The following is a 21234-nucleotide window of genomic DNA, read 5'->3' as shown; positions in this document are numbered from 1 at the left end:
GAATGCCATATACATTCTTGTAGATGTGCAGCCTTAATTATTGCGGCAATATATTAATCACAAATGTTTCACAACCAGATACAAGTTTATAAAGAGTGTTAGTTTATAGTGAGGGTGTAGAAAAATATATTAAACGATAACTTGAAATCAAGAATGAAACCTAAGTACTCTGAAGTCAATTACTACGTACATTGTGAAAATGTTAGAACAAGGTAATGTGAAACTGATCATAGAGAAAATGATATTGAAAGAAAAATAAAGAGGGTTTTTGTAATTAAATTTTGTTGAGCTCAAGAAGCGTAATAGTATGACACTTGGAATAGAATAATTTTGAAACAAGAAATATGCAAATATAACAAAAACTAGAAATATAAAATCAGCCTCTTCTGTGAGATGTGACGTATAACATCTACTCGTGACTATAACATCTACTCGTGACTATAACATCTCGTAGACTATCTCAGATTGCCTACTCCAAGAAATCTATACATCCAGGTCAAGATACGGAAGAGGGGACAAAAATGCTGGGGATTAATGAATGTGTATTCTGCAAGTCTAAAAAAAATTTCACCGGTGAAAATGGGATAGGAATCATCGGAGGTTTGATGAAAGCAAAAGGGGGAGGGAATATTAAAATGTTGTGAGCTTTTCTTTCCGACAATTTCTGAATCAAAAAGCTGTCCGGATGGTTATTGCTTGAGCGCGTGGCGGACGGACTGCTACTCTGGCTTGTTGAATTTGAACCACTTGAACTGATCCCATTGGATCTTTCATCGTGCAGTCCTGAAGGGTCAAGTCATCTAAAGAACCTATACTATCTGGTCGATGTACTGAGGACGAAGTTTGACTGGCTGCCATTGTGTCGCTTTCTCCCGGGGCTGAACTAGTTTCGGTGATGATGACATCCAAATCCGTGAAGATCCTCCACTGAAGGTTTTTGAAATTCCAATTCATTAGAGCTGATATTTCAAGAACGCAAACGCATTCGTGCTCATAGAAGGAACTGCTGGGCTTACACTTTGCAGTAGCATTGCACCTGCGACTATCACCCCACACACAAGATATAACCAAGAGCCCAATGACCTCCATCTTGACCTTAGATCGCAACGAGAAGAAGTCAGCTGTGTTCGAATAAAAGTTTCTTGAGCTATGCTCACTCAAGAACCACTTTGTCTGCCTTGACTCCTAGTAGCACACAGATGACAATGCTATAAACCATTGATAGTAACATTGCCGAAAAATGACACGCAACATAAACTATAGGTGGCAAGAGAACATTCGTCTTCAAGTCAGTTTTGACCAAGTTCTAATCTTGCAATTGCCTCAAATCCGAGCCTAGAGGAAAAAGACGATGTATCTCACCATAACCTCTTCTGAGTTCCTTAGTGATCTTTTCCGTATAGAACAATCCCTCAGAGTCGGGCATTTTGAGCCCTTCAGCTGCTTGCATCATTTGTCGAACAGAGGAACTACTATTTCTCAGGAGTCCAATCATAGACCAACCAGACAAGATAAATGGCTATGTTTCATGCGTTGGATGGTGTTAGTTTGTAAAACAAGGCTGAGGAGGAGAGGGCAGCGCGAGCAACTGAAGGAGAAGGATTCATTGTAAGTTAAGAAACTTACGAAAAGCGTAAGAAAACCGAGCATTGCCCAGAAATATGAGTTCCACCTAACTATCCGAATAAGTTGACTATCAGAAGTCATGAATTGTATAGCCACCTTAAAAAGAGTTTTAACATCGAGACTTTCTTGATTGTCCAGTTGGATCGCAGCGACATTGAGTAAAGCGTCAAGGTGGTTATATCCTTCTGACTCCCGGTGATAAGCAAACACAAGGAGTACAACCCACGCCAAAGTACATACAGAGACGAATATCGGTACTAGTGTGTGGAATGCATTCACTGCATTTGGTCGGTTTACCAGTTTTCGAAGCGGTCGAGGAATTTGGGTTACTGGCGAACACAAGCTGCAAGCACATCGTTCGACGAGAGATGATACCAATTGTGCCAGATATATAAGAAGAATCAAAACATCGATTTTATCAACCACCTTGGTCATGGTGAGCGAGGAGATGCGGATGATGAAGGATCAACAAAAGAATTACATAGTGCATAACCCAGACCATCCTGAAGCAAGAAAAGAAAATCAAAAGGGCAAATCGATGTCAGATCTTTGAGAATTCTGCTTCCTGATGTGATCATTTTGGTCGATTGTAAAATGGGGAAAGAGTTTAAGAAGAATTCTAAGTACCTGTTATCCAATATCCATAGAATCCGAAAAGCCACATCAATTGCACCCTACATGAACCCGAGTCAATCATCATTTCCATAAGGCGATGAAACATTACTTACCAAGCGTATAGATAAACTCGATTTGCCACCTTGGGTGACGTAAATGACAGGTAATAGAGACCAGAGTACACCAAGCATAACATGCTGCTAATCAGTTGGGTAAATGCAACTGTTCTCCCGGGATTTGAATTTTCACGATCATTAGTGGGTAGGTATGACACACGCTGAGTTCAATCTTTCATTACGATTAGACCGGGAAAAAAGGCCAACGAACCTGCAAGGGCACTATTTGGAATATAGAGTGGTGTTTGACCTATAAAAATTCAACATGATCAATCCTCCGAGTCCGCTCATGTGACAAATAAAGAGAAAAATGTGTGGCCATTACCTTTCCCGGCGTAAACTTTCTTGAAAATCCACATGTATTTTCCTCGCTTGACCTTACTGAACGCAATTGGTACCACGATAACCATACCACATACCCCCATGATGCAGGTATGGACCACAGCAAAAGCTATGAGGATTTGATAAGTCGAAGGGTGTATAGAAGGGTATCTTGTAGCCTAGAGCTCCAGATATCAACAGATTAGTCTGGCTCTCACGTTTGATAAGCAAAATATGGTACCGTTAGGAAGCTGACATGAAGTAGTTCTCGTGAAGCCCGGAACAGATTAGAACCGCGAGGGACATTTTGCACCAACTGGCGCGCCAACGAAGTTGATGTATCGTGCTCCGAAGGGTGGAACATGCTGGTTCAATATGATTAAAAAAGGTATATAAGATGAAAGTATATGGCGATGAAAGGAAAGAGCGTGAAGCTGGGATGAACAGAAGATGTAAGCTTGAACATTATGAATAAGAGCAAATTTTGAGTAGAGGACATACGCGCTTAGCCTTGGTGGGTGCTCGCGCGTGATTTCTAGTTTCTCGCACTTTCGATAGTAGTCTGAGTATACATAATTCCTTTCATGCATCTTTTCTCGTCAGGCCGGCCGAACAGGTTTTCATAAACGTATTGACTTGACGCTTGAGGTAAAACTCGGCTAAGCTCGTGCAGTGCAGAGCAATTGGTGGCCCATTCTAAAAAGCGTCTCGTCTTGATTTAGATTAGCAAGGGGAGCAATGAGCTTATCCGGAGGAAGCTTCCGAAATTGCATTCTAATGCGTGATCTGGATCTATTTGACCAGACCTGGACTGTGGCAACGGCACAACGATTGCTAGTGTGACCCTATCAAGTTGCTTTGCGAGAGGTTGAAAAGGAAAGAAAACGTGTAAATGAACTCGCAGCACCCAGATAGAAAAAGAATGTATATTTATTTCGAATGCAAATACAAAAAATGGCAAGTCTTTCTGGGTACTTCAACTTAGAACCAGGGAATTAATAACAAGTTGAACTCTCTCTACAAGGAGGTACACCAATCACCACGCTACAAGCAAAATCACTATAAGCCCCAAGACCGCAATTTATCAAAAGTTCAAAAACAAGTGATAGATTTTTGTCTTGAACATGAGAAAACAAAATCAGAGAATGACTGTAATGCCAACCAGCTCAAACAAGAAAAGATTTTTAACATGAAAGAAAGATGATGTTGAAGTTCTTCCACTGTTACATAGTTTGTACTAGATTTCTTTTGATCATCCTGCTTTACCTCGAGTAAACCAATCGAGACAATAGTCCTACCTGACAAGCCCCTCTAGAATTCAACTCCAATGACTCAAAAAAGCTAGTTAAGTACTGGAGACAGGAGATCCTGGAAAGGATTCAAAATATCTCCTATTTCATTAATCAGGTTTACCAGAGAAATGTCCTTCTTTCCAAGCTGAACCTTTCTCTTAGCTCCATCGATCATCTCAGCAATGGAAAATGTGTCCATGAATATGATAATACCATTTGCGCATATAGATCATTCTGCTTCATGAAATCATCTTTCAGATGATCCGGTATCAAGTTTATTGAACACAGAGAATTGATTTCTTTACACTTCTCTTTTCTCCTCCTTACAACTCACATTGTATCAAGATACTTACTTTTCTCAGGTTTATCTCATAGTGCTATATATTATGATTTTCTTGATTGAACCCAGTCTGATCAACTGCATTACACATTTTCACAGCTTCTGCTTCAGAAGAATCACAGATAATCCATATAGTTTGAAAATAAGAATCTGTGCGGGTTTATTTCGCAGTAATGTCCTTGAATTGAAGGGCATACACATTCTATACATGGGAAGAAATGACAGTGGGAGTCTCAAGACAGAAATGCAGGGGAGGTAAGGACTGAATGCGTATTCTGCCAATCAAGAAAACAATGAGGTAGAAAATATCGAAGGCTTGATAAAAGCAAAAGGCATGGTGAATATTGAAATGATAGTTCCTTTCCGATACTGTTCAAACTAAAAAGCCGTCCGAACGATTATCGCTTGAGCTTTTTGTGGACGGACAGCTACTCTGGCTTGTTGAATTTGAACGACTTGAACTGTTTCCTCTTTCACCCAGGAATCTATGATGGTCAAGTCATCTAAAGAACCTACACTGTCTGGTCGATCTACTGAGGTTAAAGTTCGACTGGTTGCCGTTATGTCACTTTCCTCCACGCCCGAACCGGTTTCAGTGATGATGATATCCAAATCGGCGAAGATTCTCCACTGATGGTTTTGCAAATTCCACTTTGTTAGAGCTGAGATTGCGAGAAGGCGAATTTGTGCCGAATTCCAAAAAAAACTACCGAGCTTACACTTTGTAATAACATGGCACCTGCGACTATCACCCCACACAAGAGATATAACCAAGAGCCCAATGACCTCCATCTTGACCTTAGATCGAAACGAGAAGAAGTCAGATGTGTTCGAATAAAAGTTTCTTGAGCTATGCTCACTCAAGAACCACTTTGTCTGCTTTGACTCCTAGTAGCACACAGATGACAATGCTATAAACCATTGATAGTAACATTGCCGAAAAATGACATGTAACATAGACTATAGGTGGAAAGAGAACGTTTATCTTCAAGTCAGTTTCAATCAAGTTCCAATGTTACAATCGCCTCGATCCGGAGCATGGAAGAAAAAGACGTTGGATCTGACCGTAACCTCTTCTGAGTTCCTTAGCAATCTTCTCCGCGTAGAATAGTCCCTCAGAGTCGGCCGTTTTGAGCCCTCCGGCTGGTTGCATCATTTGTCGGACAGAGGAAGTACTATTTCTCAGGAGTCCAATCAGAGACCAACCAGACATAATAAATGGCTATGATCCATGCGATGGACGGTATTAGTATGTAAAACGAGGCTGAGGAGGGTCAAGCTGCGAGAGCAACTGAAGCACGATGATTCACTGCAAGTTAAGAAACTTACGAAAAGTGTAAGAAATCCGAGCATTGCCCAGAAATAGGAGTTCCACCTAACTATCCGAGTAAGTTGACCATCGGAAATTATGAACTGCAAAGCCATCTCGTACATAGCTGCAGGATCGACACGTCTTCGATTTTCCAATTGGATCGCAGCGACATTGAGTGAAGCGTCAAGGTGGTTATACCGTTCTGACTCCCGGTGATAAGCAAACACAAGGAGTACAATCCACGCGAAAGTACAGACAGAGACGAATATCGGTACAAGTGTGTGGAATGCATTCACTGCATTTGGTCGGTTTACCAGTTTTCGAAGAGGCCGAGGAATTTGGGTTACTGGCGAACACAAGCTGCAAGCACATCGTTCGACGAGAGATGATACCAATCGTACCAGGTATATAAGAAGAGTCAAAACATCAATTTCATCAGCTACTTTGGTCTTGGTGAGCGAAAAGATGCAAATGATGAAAGATCAACTAAAAAAATTACATGGTGCATAACCCAGACCATCCTGAAGCAAGATTGAAGAAAATCAAAAGATTAAGACGATGTCAGATCTTTGGAGATATCCCTTCATGATGTAATGTTTTCCGGAAATGATGAATTGTAGAACGAGTTCGAAAAAAAAATAAAGCACCTGTTATCCAATATCCATAGAATCCGAAAAGCCACATCAATTGCACCCTACATGAACCCGACTCAGCCATCATATCCAGATAAGACCGTCTGAAGAAACTTGAGATAACAAAATGCTTACCAAGCGTATAGATAGACCCGACTTGCCACCTTGGGTGACGCAAATGACACGTAATAGAGACAGGAATACACCAAGCATAGCAAGCTACTAATTAGTTGAGTGAATGCAACTGATTCCCCGTGATGTAAATTTTACAATCATTAGCGGAGATGACACAAGATGGCTTCATTCTTTCATTACCAGTAAACCGTGAAGAAAGGTCGACAAACCTGCAAGGACACTGTTTGGAACATGAAATGGTGTTTGACCTAGAAAAAATCTTCATGATCAATCATCCGTTTATGTGACAAATAAAGAGAACAATCATTTGGTATGTACCTTTACCAGCATAAGCCTTCCTAAAGATCCACAAGTACTTTCCTCGTTTGACCCGACTGAACGCGATTGGTACCACGATAACTACACCACAAACCCACATGATGCAAGAATGGACCACAGCAAAAGCTATGAGAATGTGATAAGTCGAAGGAGCTACAGGAGGGTATCTAGTTGTCTAGCTCCAAATATCAAGATATCAGTCGTTTGATAAGCAAGATAAAAAACCGTTGAGAAGCTCACTTGAAGTAGTTCTCGCGAGGCCCGAAAAATATTAGAACTACGAGGAACATTTTCCATCAATTGGTTCAGCATCGAAACCGGTGTATCATGCTCGGAGATGATATACATGTTGATTCGATGCGATTAAGATACGGGAGAGATGAAAATATGTAGTGATAAAAGATAGGGCGAGATAAATGAAAGATATAAGCTGGAACATTCTGAATATAAGCAAATCGGCCCCTAAGCAAATTATGAGTAGAGGAGATACGCGCTTGGTAAGTGCTCTCGCGTGATTTCTAGCTTTCTTGCAATTCCAGTTGGTTTTGAGTATGAATCCTTCCATGCATCTTTTCTCAACAGGCAGCCTGCACAGGTTCCGATTGACCAACTTGTATGTAAATGTTCTAGCTTAAACCGAATGATGAAAAGTTTGGACCTCGAAATTGCTAAAGAAGAAAGAAACTAGCTTTAACTGTGAAAAGGTCAGTGTTCTTTTAAGATACGCAAAGGTATGAGCGTCACTCTTGAGTCCTCTTGCTAATCCCCTTTGGGTCCAATTTCAATGCCATCCATGCATTTATTCTCAGCAGGCCGGAAACTGCTGAGCAAGTCCATGTCGCGCTTCCATTTGATAAGGTCGTAGTCCCACCTTGAACTGAGACTCGGGAGTCGGAGGGCCCTGGCGTAGCATGATGGGTTGATTGTTGAGACTACAAGTCATCCAAAAAATATGAACTGGGGTAAAGATATGCACCATTAATTAGAATGGTAAGCGTTTCAGGGTAAACCCTCAAGGCGTAAAACCAAGGAGTTGGTAATAAACATATGGTCTCTCCACAAGGAGGCCACAACGGACCAATACCCATGCACTACAAACAAAATGTCACATATCATTAGTATAGCATTGAAGACACTTTAATCAGGAATGAAAAAAAGTACTAAGAGTCAAGACCACAATATATCAAAATCTTAACAGATAAAAAGAAAAAAAAACTTAGAATGAGCGCAATACCAAGGAGATCAAACACCAAAAAATTTTCAACAAGAAAGAAAGATTCAATGACTTTACTACAAAGTTAAACGAAGAAAGAAAATTCCAAGTTGACATAAAAAAGTCTTCTAGAACTCACATTCAGTGACTACTATTGTAGTTACTAAAAAGAGGACATTGATTGGAACCAAGAGATCGTGACAAAAGATCCAAAAGATCCGTCAAACTTTCAAGCAAGTTTCAAGCTCGGCTCGGGCCAAGCGGGTTCTATCGTATCCCGAACCGGCCTTGTTGTCCTTCAATACCCTGACCCGAAGTCGTGATAATCATTGTGGTTGAATTATACCAGCCCGACGAACGTTCGAACACCTCACCACAACATACCGATCAACCCACCAATCCCACCAACCTCAGCACGATCAAACCGAGTAAACCGAACCCACAAAACCCACCTAACAAAAGAGAATGTCAGACCGAGTAAGTGTTTAAAAAAATCCTTTCGAACACCAATTTCGATCACTCACATTGGATTTTTGTTTTCTGTTTCGAAATAGGGTAGAGGTAGAGGAGGAGGAGGAGTTAGTTCAAGAGGAGGAGGAAGAAATGAGGATAAACCGAAAAGAGAAGCGATTTTAGATTTATCCAAGTATGTCAACCAAAGAGTGATTGTAAAATTTATGGGAGGTAGACAAAGTTGAGTATTTAATTAAATCCCAATCTTCTTACTTTTTTTAAAAAAAAAACCATCTTAAACTCATACAAAAAAAAAGAAAAAGTATTGATTGATGTTGAATTTGATTTTTGGGATTGAAAAATTAGTTACTGGGATCTTAAAAGGTTATGATGGTTTATTAAACTTAGTAATGGATGAAGTAGAAGAAAGTTTAAAACCAGAAGGTAATCATCACCAAACTTCCAAAAAAACCCCCCAAAAAACCCTTTCTGATTTCATTAAAATTAATATCTTTCTTTAACTTATCTTTCTTTAACTTTTGATGAATTTTTATAGATTCAGATAGTCATATACCTAATCCAGAAACCACAAAAACAAGATCACTTGGATTAGCAGTAATAAGAGGAACGAGTTTAGTGGTTATCAGTCCAGTAGAAGGGTACATCTTTAACTTTCTCTCTTTCTTTTTTTTGAACTCATACTGATAATTCCATTTGATTTTTGATTTTTCTTTTCATATAGATTTGAAGAAATCGCAAATCCATTTATAAATCAACAATAACCTGTTTTCTTCTTCTTTACTATAAATCTTGATCCCCCCAAAAAATCAAAATCATAAATAAGTCGTCCAAACAATTTTTTTTTCAAAAAAGACAAAATGGAAATTCATCTTTCTTGTAAAAACCTTTTATTTATTTATTTGTACTTTAATTTTTCTTTTTTTATAAAAATGATTAAAGTTGTAAATAAAACCAAATCAACAAAGAAAATCATCATCATGAGATTTTTTCTTTGGCATGTTTTTCTTTTTGGCTTCAAAGATCTTGATTTTTTAACACCAAGAAATGAAAAAATCAAGAAACCCTTTCAATAAGTTGATTTCTGACTCCCATAATGACACGATAACGATACCCAAAAGCCCAAACTTCTCAATATATCAATTCATCACAAGAAAAAAAAACATCAATGATTATTATTATTTATTTATTTATTCATCATATATATAAATCATCCAATCATCCACACCAAAAAAAAAGAAAAAAAGAAAAAAAGAAAACATAAAAAATCTACTTCATCAAAAAAGAAAAGGAAAAACAAAAAAAAAACACAAAAAAAACTTTTTCTCTTCTTTCCTTCTCTAAGAAATTCAACAAAATCAAAAGAAAAAAAAAACTGATAAACTATACAGACATTAGTGAGAAAAGGAAAAGAAAAAGTATAAGAGAGAGAGAGAGACAGAGAGAGAGATAGAGACAGAGAGCAATAGAAAAAAAAGGTAAAAAGACTTTGTAGAGAAAATTGAAAAAGAGAAAAAAACACAATCTAAAGAACAACAAAGGTGGTAAGTAGAAGTGAAGAAGTTGATAATCTTAATCTAAAGAGTTTTTACAATATATATATATATATTATAAGTTGACTTTGATTGGTTAGATATATATATATGTATTGATAAAGTTCAAGTTAAATCTTTAAAGACAAACAAAACAAAAAAAAGGTAACAAGAGAGAAACCATAAAGAAAAAAATAACTTGAACTCTTCACTTTCCATCGATTTTTTTATCTTCTTCATCAACTCTCTCTCTCTCTTTCTCTTTCTCAATCCCACTAAACACATTACTTCTTTACACATCCTTTGACATTCACCTTCATCACTTATTTACCACACTTATATCAAAACATCACTTACACCAACACAAAAACATGTCCATCAACTTCTTTAAAAAGAAAGCACAAAAAAAAATCCAAAAGGTTATATATAATAAAAATAGTATATAGTCATAATATCCTAGTGATAGTAGAAACCGAAATCATCAAAAAATATATATAAAGAGAAATTCGATCCTTTGATATATCAACTTCAAAACCAAAAGATCATCATCAAAAGAAATCAATTACTAAGATTTGAGTTTTCTCTTCTACGATAACTAGTAAGACCCGAATGATTATTCACTTTTTTAGATTCAGAACTACTAGTACTACTACTATCTCTAACACCTAAAAACTTTGAACTAATGATTCCTACACTATTCGGTTTAGTAATACTACTTCGTTTTTGAGTGGATGTAGGTCTAGCTGCGATCGAAGGAGGTTGTCCACTATTGTTGCCTCCTGCTCCATGTTTTTTGATTTGTTGAAACATCGTCGGAAGTTTTCGTCCTGATGTAGTCGAGGTGACTGTCTTACGTGGTGAGATTTGATGAGTGGTGGTTGAAGTATTAGAAGTTGAGGTGATCGTAGATGGTCGGTTTAGTAAGTTTGAAACTATTGTTGAAGCCGATGATTTCTTCTTTAAGAATGGCGATGGTAATGATTCTGGATCTAAATGATTGTACTGAGGTGATCGTGTGATAGTAGACGAAGGCGCGTCAAATGAATTATGATTAGTAGTGGTGTTTGTAGGACGTGATGAATGATCATCGACTTGCTGTACACTGTAGCCGTCGTCTTCCATGCCATTGATAGCACGTTGAATATAACCTTGTTGAGATTGTTCTTGAGAATGAAAAGTCAAAAGTCCATTTGCAGATTCACTTCTTCTAGATAATCTACGACTGTTGAAATCTCCTTTCTTATTTTGCTGTTGATTACCATTGGATGGCCCGTCATCGGAAGTTGTGGTGACTGAATCTGATTCCTCACTAGATTTAAGTCTTGAGAGGAAACTTGAAGTGGTTTTAAGACTTGCGAGTGATTTACTTGACTTGACCTGTCTAACAAATCGACTTCCTACAGTTCCGCCCTGAGTAGGGAGTGGTGGTTGATTGACGGGTTCGACTGCGGTGGCAAGGTGTTTGAATGGCGTGTCAAGTTTCATGGGTGAACCATAAGTTCCACCAATAGAGACCATCGTAGCGTCTTGGTGTTGAACAGTCGACAGCCGTTTGGGTTGCGCGTAATTGATCGTAGGAGTGGATGATGATGTGGATGATGCTGTAGAGGACATAGGTGGATTAAAAGAATATCGTCTTTCTGTCAAAGGTGCTCGTCGAGCAGTACCAGATTTCCCGGTATCATCCTGACTCTGTGGCTGTGCTTGTGGCGATTCTTGAGATGGGGCTAGATTCTCATTTTGTTGGTGTTGCGAATTTTGTTGTTGAGATTCGATTTGATTAGCACGTTCGATCACTTCAAGTGCGTGTTGAAACTTGACTTGAAATTCTTCTTGTAGCAAAAGATGATTCTCTTGTTGAACTTTGAAGTAATCTTTTTCTTTTTGTAATCGAGTTTCTCGAGCCTTTAACTTCACTTCTCGTTCTAACAACGCTTTCTCTTGTTCTTCAATTACCGTTTGTTTTTTGGTAAGCTCTCGAGCACTGGAGACAAAAGTTCGGAATTAGTCGCGTCATTTGATGAAGAAGACGAGTAATCATTGACTCACTAGCGATGAACTTCTAAAACTCGAATTTGATGTTTAACTTGCTCTACTGACAGAATCGACTTTGCGTCGGGTCTTAATTTAGGCTGAAGGATGTATAAAAGTGTTTGATCAGTACGTGAGAGCGGAAAGGAAACATATCTCAACACGCACATCTTGTCGTAACATAGACTTGATCAGAGCTGTTAACTGAGATGAATAACCACGTGGCAAGTTAGGAATCTTGCCCTCTCGAATCAACTTGGCGAGTTCAGGTTGAGTTTGAGCTTGATGGAAGGGTGGACTATTTTGGAAATCAAACAAATGTAATGCTTAGAAGGGCGATTGAGGAATCGAAAACTTCAGAGTTCACTCACTGCCAAGCACATAATTCGTACATCAGACAGCCGAGTGCCCAGATGTCTGACTTGACATCATACTTCTGACCGTTGATCAGTTCCGGTGACATGTAATAAGGTGTCTGAAAAGAAAAAAAGACATTATACATTAGGTTTAGGATGATTCAAGGTGATAAACGTGTGGATCGACGAACCCCAACGTAAGTATTTGTGAATGCAGCCATTTCCATTGCCTTACTCAAACCGAAATCACCAAGTTTGACTAATCCAAAGTGATTGAGAAAAACGTTTTCAGGTTTGATATCTCGATGTAGAATGATAGGTTTCTTCTTTCCACCCTCTTCAGAACTCATTTCCGCTGAATGACAATCTAAAAGTGCCGTAGTGATTTGGGCTAGATAGGACCATATTGTGTCTTCGCTCAAATGGACTTGATCTCTCCTACAACGAGAGATGACTGCAGCAAGATCACCTTGCGAGCAATCTATGGATAAAACCCGTGAGGAAGGTAAAGGAAGGTATGAGGAGTCAGAAGAAGACGCGTCAAAAGGCAAAAGGGAAGTGTAAAAGTTGAAAGTTTGAGTTGAAGGTGTTTCAGATGAGATTGAACTTACATTCCATCAAAATATAAAGCATAAAGTTCTGCTTATCAACATAACGTTCAAAATACTTGACGATATGATCATTACCGCGTAAGTTTTGAAGAATATTAACTTCTTCACCAAGTTGACGTAAATCACGTTCATCCATTCTACCATAGTTGAGTTCTTTACGAGCTAGAATCAAACCGTCATGAATCCTTCTAACTTTACGAATGATACCGAATGAACCAGTACCAATGATATCTAAAGGTTCGAATTGAGTATCCATAGATTGTACAGAGGTATTCTGAGGAGGAGGAGGGTCAGGTTGAGAACCAGTTGAAGGTGACGATCCTAGAGCGGTTGAAGAAGCGTCATTGGAAGGTTGAAGGTTAGGAGAATTGGTATTAGAATGCTGCTGCTGCTGCTGTTGTTGTTGTTGTTGTTGATTGGTCACTGGATTGTTTCTATTGCTGACGGTGGGCATGATGAATGATGTTGACTGTGATGGATGGATGGATGGGATGGGATGGGATGGGATGGATTGGGATGGCTGGGTAGAGTGAAGGTCAACAGTCAACAGAGTGAATAGTAAACAGTCAGGGGAAAGTTAAACACAGAAAGGGATTTTAGCCATCGAACTTAATAAGACACTTCAAGATTAGAAGCTTTTCATCAATTTCATCTTAGACCAAATACACTTTTTCAATTCATTTCTACAATTCTCACTAAAACTACACTCACTCACTCACTCTCAAGCTCAACTTACTCATCTATCCACTTCATCCTCATCCCTCCAATAAACAAACTTGATATGTGGGTGCGGGGTACATGGATCATGGATCAGATAGTACATTGTAGGTGGAGGTTTAAGAGCTCAAGCGTGTCTGTCACTGATGACAATGTAGGGCCTAAATAGATTTCATCATCCATCTTCTGGTTGATCTTCTTGGGGATACACTTCCCCCACAAGCTTGCAAATTGTACATATTGCAATCCACATTTGTAAAATATCTTGAGGATGAGTAAAATTTTATGGCATTCAGTTGATAAATATCTTGAAAAGAACTTTGAGATGATGATCTCATCTCATCTCATGGGCAGGGTTTGTATATATCAGTATGAAATCAGATCTTATCTTTCTTGCTACAAAAATGTATCTCTTTTGCTCCATGTTTGCTTTTTTCTGTGTCAGAAATCATCTATATAGTCAAACAAACTTTGGATTTATGTTTCAGATTGTGTATTTGAGTTAATCTTCCTTGATGAATAGTACCTTAATACCTTGTGTTTTTGATATCCGGCAATGCTGTGGTAGCTGTGCAAACTGGATTTTAAATCTGATGCTAAAGCCCCTCTCCTTTTAACTGTCATCTGACCCACTTACTCAGAAAGCCCTAAAGCTTCACATAGGTCAAGTTCATGATATCATTGTGACGATCATGGGGTATAAAAGAAATACAATTCTTCAAAGATCCTACTTGATTGCCACTGAATTGAAATAACCCATTAGAAGTTAAATGGCCCTTCAAGTCTTCATCTGACATCTACACAGATTTTACGAAAGATTATACAAACCCACAATCAAAAAAGTGTGAATGGACATCAAATGTCATACAAGTTTGAATCTAGTTCATTTCTTTTAAAACCGTAAGTTACATTGCAATTCACAAGCCGATTTCACAGATTGTGCTAATGACCACCAACCACAAAAGAAGAACGAAAAGGAAATTGATTGAAGCGAAAAATGAAAAGAAATTTCATCATACCACTTCAAACCATCTATAACACACATCTTCTTCATGTTCAAGTGATGAAGGTTCACCAATCCTTAATGCATTGATCAAATGACTAGCTATGTCAGTCAATCGTTCAGTAACATTTAATAATGTTCTTATATACTATCATAAAATCAGTCATCAACAAAAATAAGAATGAGTATACGAAGAGACAAGTTTTGATGAAAGATCAATCGAAATCACTTACCAATTCAAATTCTCGAACTCCAAGTTGATTACGTTTCCTATTCTGATTCTGAATATTTAATAACTTCGACTTAATCTCTAGTATAGAGACTTCAACTTGTTCTTCCACTCGAAATGCTAAATAATTCTCAAAGCTAAATTCATCTTCTAACAACTCAATTCCAATCTCTAAATCAAATTGATTATGAGCAAATGAACCTTGTGGATCATTGTGATATTTCAGGCGTCTTTCAAAGATTGATTGATGATTGGACATTGTATGATCTAGTGACCTAGATTCCGGTCGAGTTTTAATCAAGTAGATCTGTTGCTATAAATCCACGTAAATAAATCGAGTACCATGGTCATGATCACAAGATGATTCAAAGTCAATTATCTTGTTTGGTTTAGACAAATATACAAACAAAGGACCAACCTGAATGGAAGCCTCAGCCAAATCTCCCAAGATAAGTTCAACCTGCGCTTCCAATGTATTTTCAGTTCCCAAGAATTCTAAAACCTTATGAGCTCGTCTGGTCAGACCTCTAATCATCCACCACATCGAAATACGTTCTTCTTCACCCATAAAGAGTTCTAGATCGAATCCCATTAGAAATGTAGATAAGCTAGACCTAAGTGAAAAGTAATAAATCAAAGCTCTCAATGATTTCAATTCGGATTCTGAGATCTCCATTCTCGTTATAAATGTCTTATAATCATATCATCCACGAAAAATAGACGAATGGCAACATATACAAAAACACTCGTAAGTTTTTTTTAGTCAACGTGATTCGAGTAAATTTACTTACCGCATCATATAAGGATAGCCATTGTTTCAAAGAATTACAAAGTATACGTCGAGCTCTAGGACGATTAGCACTAAAGCTAGTCAAATGGTTCACAAGCAACTTTCATTTGATAAAAAACCAAGTCCTGAGATTCAATATAATCATCATTGGTTAAACCTAATCGGTCCATTAATTAAGACTTACTCCTGATAATCTACTCAGAATATATCGAGTATTCGGTTCATCAGATTGGATTGTGATACGATGGTTTGTAAACTCGGACAAACATTGTCGTGAGAGCCATTGTAAATTCTTCTGTGGGTCGAATGCAATTGTGTTACCCTCTTGAAAAACGGACTATAGATTGAGAATTTGTAAGCGACGTGATACATGAGATCTTTGGGTATTGAAGAAAATAAGTTAGATCCTCATACCATTAGCGTTGACCGCACCAAAGGTAAAGCAGTTTCTCTTTTCCTTGAAATCGTACCAAGATAAAACTGGAAACAAACCAGAATCCAAGATCAAGATCACTCAGAATAACAACGGATATATAGTCGAAGGAGATTAATGGACTGATGACTTACCAGCCATTCTGAGATAGAATTGCCATGAACTATATCTAATGCCTCAATCAACCCATCAATCAAACCAATCCACCTTTCGTTTACTTCATCAAAAGTACTACAAAACTGAATAGGTCTCGGAGGTGCATTAGATGACATATGTCGACTAGCGTTGAGATCGAAAGAAGACTTGATTTTGGGGTTGATACTGGAAAAATCAATTGTAGATATTGGTTGAGGATAATGTTTGAGTGATCCAAGTGCCTCTTTTGATGAGATCAGATGAGATTGAAGGTTTTGGACAACATGGAATGAAGGTGATGAGGTAAGCGAGGCCAAACTATATAGAAATTCCTGGATTGGAAGTGAACGTTTAGGCATCATAGCCAAGCACCATTGATCAGCTTATAATCCGAGATAATATAAAATCCAGGGAAAACCACAGTGAGGATCGGTGAAATCCTGATCAAGAAGACCAACTGTGCGACACATTTGTCATAGGTGACACTTACAATTCGAAATCGAAGACGTTCCATGAGCGCTTCGCGAAATCCTTTCATGTCTATCAAAAAAACCAATTGGTTTGAACAGTAAGCTAGGCCTCCAATGATACGGATCATATTTTCAAATACACCAACCATCTAAGCAAGAATCTAATTCGCGATGAGCGGTGTCCAAATCGGTCAACACCTGATCAATAGTGAACTGATCGTAAAAATTTACTCCTTGACAATCAGAATTGATGTCTTCATTCTGTTGCACAATTCATCTTTATATTAGCTCTCATACCATCTGATGGATATGGGTTACAATGGCGTACCTCATGCAGATGACCCTTGACTATTTCATTCCAGACGATCGCACAACACTTCATTGTACCCACCAAGGCAGCTCGCATGACTTTCCTGACCAAGTCTTGAGGGTGACTGTCCAGGGAGTCAAGATGTTGAAGATAACTTGACACTAATAATGTTTGTGAAAGCGCATGTCCAGTGTGCCAAGCAAACTAGAAATAAGTTTGACTTTAGATTCAGTTCTTCAAAGTTTCCTATATTCCCACAAATTGCTCACTTCGCATGCCAGAGAAAGATCCAAGATGGTGATCACTTCAGTTGGAGTGAGGGATTGCTTGGGATCGAATTTCAGCTCGTCCTGTGGACTCAAGCCCATTCCCATATCCATTCTGTGATCCATAATCTGTAAGAACTCCGCTAGTCAGTTTTGCGCTGAACTCAATATCAAGAAATGGTGCACAAACCCGAATAGCAGATATGATATCAATTACGGATAACTCAGAGCTGATCAAAACTTCATCCTTGCCGAGTTCTATAACCAACCCCGATCAAGGTATCCAAAGTAGTTTGTCAATCATTTGATGTTATTCTTGATCTTTTGTTGAGAAGTTTTCTCATCGGATGGAAGGAAGAGGACTGTACTGTACGGTGTGCGCCATCGATGAACACAGACGTGATGTCGAGCCAAGGCCCATCCGGATCGGCCTCCTGTTTGTCCATCGGAATTCTAGGCAAACGTCCAAGTTATCGAGCAACTCAACTGGTTACTGATGAGCTTTCTAGGTCTTCAGAAATCCTTTGTGAATATCTCGGATGATAAACGCTTTTGATAAGTTGTGTGAGTTGGCGTCGTTTGAATGAATGTTTCGTTGAACTTGGAAAAAAACTTGATTTGACGGGACGCACCATCGACCATTCGAGATCCCGAGCACCGGTACCAATAGACGACCTCATGAGGACGTTACCACTCCAAACCATGCCACCTGTTTGATTTTGGAGAAGCTTCGCAGGCACAGCACCTCGTCGACTCCAACAACTTGTGCAAGGTAAAATTGACAAAATCCTCCTCTCACCTCAAGAGGCTTCGAGAGATCCAAGGGATGCCGCGGTTCGAGCTCGGTTGACTAGCCCTCAATCCGGTCAGTGACTCGCCCACACGGATGGAACTGCCAGAGATCTCGCAAATGTGAGCTGATGCCAGATGGATAGCATGTGCACATCTTAGGGTCCTAATTTTCTTATGTAAGGGTCTCTTGAACCTCAGAGATGCGAGGCGTTCAAGATTAACAAACAATGGGACCCTTTAAATTGCCATGGCGGTAAGTCTTTGGTTGCTTGAATATTGGCCGTGTCAGACCTGAGGAAGGAGGAAAGCCTAGGGGGATGACCAGACCACAACTGAGATTTGGCTTCAAGATTCTGGCTTGATTTGTCTTTCATACGTATTCATCCTTTCTATTTTATCCATCTGTCTTTTTCTTATTGAGATTGTTCATCAAATTCTTTGTGTTTTTTTTTCAATTTTCAATTTTGTTTTTAGTTTTGTTAATAGCATTGACCTCAAAATATCTTTTCTGGTCGATAATCGACTATCATCTTCAACTTCAACCAATGGCCCCTACCTTTGAAGATTTACTTCATCGAGCACCAGCTAACGAGAATCCCTTCAGATTTGTTAATGAGCTAATTGAACAAGCATTACATCCTTCCACTCCAACTTGCGCTGCACCAGCTCTGGTCTTTTTCGGAATCGTCTACGGTGCCAACATTTTGGTTTGTTTGGCAATACTCATCATTCCCCTACATAGGGGTCCGGCTTCTAAAAAGAAATATCAGACACCTTGGAAGTCATATTATATTGTTGGAAGTGAGTTAAAGTTGATTGGATTTCAATCTTCACTATTCACACTGATTCCTTCTTTGTTCTAATCGGACGAATTAGGTAACGTGCCTTATTACATACCCAATAGGTGAGTGTGAAGACCTATCATACGGTATTATGAACATGTTTGCTTACCCATTTTTGTCCATTGTTTCCTCAGCGGCCTCTTCATGGCGATATTACAGTTGTTCACTTGTGTAATATCTGAAATATATGTGGCTATGCTCTACTATTCTGCTAAATCTCCCCGTTTTCAACGAGCTACGTTTGCTCTGGTCTGGTGAGTGGTCACATAACCTACGTCCTATCTGGCATCACAGACTCACCCCGAATTCTATACTTCGCAGGGTCGAAATCAGGTGGCTTCCAATGTACCTTGGAATTTGGTCAACCGCGTGGGCATCATTTGCCTTTTGGTGAGTGATCTTATGCCAATACTATTCCAATTTGCTAGGTTTTTTTGACCCAACTCTTCATTCTTTCAGTCTATGTTCAGCTAGGTCTACCCTCCATCGGTTCCTACACTTCAAACCACTGGTGTTCAACTCATTTTGTTTCTCCTTCGCCATTCTCGTCTTCTTACTCTCTATCTACTGGACTGTACTACAATTATCATTCTTAAAAGCAGCTTATTACCAATATGATATCTTCTTTAAACAAATTCATTCGGCAATCATTCAATGGGATCACAATGGTGGAATTGACTTACCTTCTTCTGAACTTAATCAATTGACTGAGAGTTATGACATGTATGTTCGATCTTCAAAGGCTACTCTTAAACATACAAGGAGTACATATCTCTTCTGGACAGCTACAGCCATACCTATCCTTACGGTGAGTGCTCTATTCCTTGTGAAAGAGACTGATCATGAATTGAACTGATGTTTTTTTTCAAACAAACTTGGCCTTCTAGTTTTATGCTATTTCTGTTTGGGCTCTTTTGAGCCTAGTCCTTGGCTGCGCCAAAGTAGCTTCTGGACAAATTAGTGTCTTGGAACACTTTCAGTCTGATATTTCACAAACAGATACCGAATCTCTTCGTACATCAACTGATTTTGTAATCAAACCTCAAGAAAGAAAAGAAAGTTTGAATGGTATTAATGGAAAATATCTACGAAGGAAATATAGTGAGTCATATATCACTGAGCAGATCTTATGAAACATTAGTACTGATCATTTGAAAACAAAACCATTCAGTCAATCTTGTGGCTCAATCTAGTTGTTTGTTCTTTGGACTTTTCTTTGACACAACGGTGGGAATATATCGCTTGGCTACAGGAAACCAGTCAATTCTTCAGTTAGTAATTCTTCATCTTGCTCATGCGCTTGATCTTCTTACAATTCACACTTTGGCTGATATCTTGGAATTGATGGTTTGCTGCTTTAAAGTCAAAAGACTCGAGTCATAATGACACTACTGGGATTTGGTGGCTCTCTATTTATTTTCCTGGCGATGACAATCCAATGCGTTCGCTGTTTCATTTATATAACTGATTTGCCAAACTAATAACTGAACCAAAATCTTGCAAATATTAGTACTACATGATCACAGAAAAGAAGGGACAGAAAATTTTGGCAGTACCTACAAATGAACCAACTATAACGCAGTTTCCGATACAGGTAAATGAAAACCACAGCCTTGCATGCAACTTCTTCGTGAAGTCTTGACTGACATCAATGGCTTTTTACAGTTCCGTACCAGCATTGAACGATCAACTTCAAGATGATCATTTGGATCATAATTTCTCATCTTGTGATGATCATTTATACACATTTAAGTTGTTGAATTGCTCACCTTATTTTTTTTTCTTTACTTACGTTTTCATTCCTTGCATAATTGATTTTATGCTACATTCTATTAGTACTATTCGTAACTAAATATATTGTGGCTTTACTACGAACGTTTTTTTCTCGATTTTATAACCATTTCATAAAGGTTTCATTACATCTTGACGATTCTTTTTTCTCCTTTCAAATTCTACTCTCTGCCGAAATAGGATAATCAGTCTTTCACTCAATTTTCTTTTGTAATCTATGTCAAATATAGCAGCTTGATTTGACATTGAGCAACACAAGCAGATTATCAAACTTCTGGAAGCGTTCTTGGTTTGAGTTATGGTCTCTGTACCAGACTTTTTTTGAGTCTTTTGCTTGAGACTTTTGGTTCGGATTCAAGAAGTTGTGAGAGGTTACACATGGTACTAGTAGGGTTCCTGTACGCCAACATTGATCAAAAACATCTGAGCATGTTTGGTTTCACCAATCAGTAGCCTCTGTTGGTATCACTCGAATCTTGAAGATTTGAGAATTATGTCTCGTCTGAGCAACACCGGTGCTCAGCAATTCACTCAC

At 38.6% G+C, this 21234-nt stretch overlaps 6 protein-coding genes across 6 annotated transcripts; 2 read left to right on the top strand and 4 right to left on the bottom strand.

Moving 5' to 3' along the window:
• Positions 1-3171, bottom strand: MELLADRAFT_71677 (uncharacterized protein; the record flags this gene model as incomplete). Its single annotated transcript, XM_007409139.1, has 11 exons — positions 1-927; positions 1017-1095; positions 1158-1257; positions 1363-1519; positions 1627-1969; positions 2108-2129; positions 2254-2300; positions 2355-2463; positions 2569-2607; positions 2683-2857; positions 2935-3171. 11 exons carry the CDS (start codon positions 3040-3042, stop codon positions 670-672), a joined length of 1437 nt encoding a protein of 478 aa, XP_007409201.1.
• A 1196-nt stretch (positions 3172-4367) lies between these two features.
• MELLADRAFT_71676 (uncharacterized protein) lies at positions 4368-7256 on the bottom strand (the record flags this gene model as incomplete). The annotated part of the gene is made up of 12 exons (XM_007409138.1): positions 4368-4940; positions 5030-5108; positions 5171-5270; positions 5376-5532; positions 5640-5982; positions 6122-6143; positions 6270-6316; positions 6390-6498; positions 6599-6637; positions 6708-6882; positions 6948-7137; positions 7202-7256. 11 exons carry the CDS (start codon positions 7053-7055, stop codon positions 4689-4691), a joined length of 1431 nt encoding a protein of 476 aa, XP_007409200.1.
• Positions 7257-8480: 1224 nt separating this feature from the next.
• Positions 8481-9155, top strand: MELLADRAFT_35470 (uncharacterized protein; the record flags this gene model as incomplete). Its single annotated transcript, XM_007409362.1, has 4 exons — positions 8481-8613; positions 8740-8817; positions 8957-9032; positions 9116-9155. Coding segments are annotated over 4 exons (327 nt in total), but the record flags the coding sequence as incomplete, so codon positions are not given.
• Positions 9156-12080: 2925 nt separating this feature from the next.
• MELLADRAFT_35511 (uncharacterized protein) lies at positions 12081-13177 on the bottom strand (the record flags this gene model as incomplete). Its single annotated transcript, XM_007409137.1, has 4 exons — positions 12081-12252; positions 12326-12429; positions 12502-12791; positions 12922-13177. The coding sequence occupies 4 exons, from the start codon at positions 13175-13177 to the stop codon at positions 12081-12083; spliced, it is 822 nt and encodes a 273-aa protein (XP_007409199.1).
• A 1108-nt stretch (positions 13178-14285) lies between these two features.
• On the bottom strand, positions 14286-17978 carry MELLADRAFT_105794 (uncharacterized protein; the record flags this gene model as incomplete). The annotated part of the gene is made up of 15 exons (XM_007409136.1): positions 14286-14435; positions 14682-14789; positions 14875-15183; positions 15289-15561; positions 15662-15760; positions 15845-15997; positions 16075-16140; positions 16228-16395; positions 16719-16768; positions 16845-16896; positions 17027-17212; positions 17278-17403; positions 17465-17532; positions 17643-17727; positions 17907-17978. The coding sequence occupies 15 exons, from the start codon at positions 17976-17978 to the stop codon at positions 14286-14288; spliced, it is 1965 nt and encodes a 654-aa protein (XP_007409198.1).
• A 583-nt stretch (positions 17979-18561) lies between these two features.
• On the top strand, positions 18562-20974 carry MELLADRAFT_116242 (uncharacterized protein; the record flags this gene model as incomplete). The annotated part of the gene is made up of 10 exons (XM_007409363.1): positions 18562-18867; positions 18943-18970; positions 19043-19162; positions 19230-19298; positions 19368-19716; positions 19796-20009; positions 20080-20179; positions 20272-20350; positions 20419-20502; positions 20574-20974. 10 exons carry the CDS (start codon positions 18612-18614, stop codon positions 20607-20609), a joined length of 1335 nt encoding a protein of 444 aa, XP_007409425.1.
• Between the last annotated feature and the right edge of the window lie 260 nt (positions 20975-21234).

The sequence above is a fragment of the Melampsora larici-populina genome, assembly GCF_000204055.1.
Source record: "Melampsora larici-populina 98AG31 unplaced genomic scaffold MELLAscaffold_15, whole genome shotgun sequence".
In the NCBI taxonomy this organism is placed as follows: domain Eukaryota; kingdom Fungi; phylum Basidiomycota; class Pucciniomycetes; order Pucciniales; family Melampsoraceae; genus Melampsora; species Melampsora laricis-populina.
Note: the sequence above shows the minus strand (reverse complement) of the source record. Positions and strands in the feature narration are given on the sequence as shown.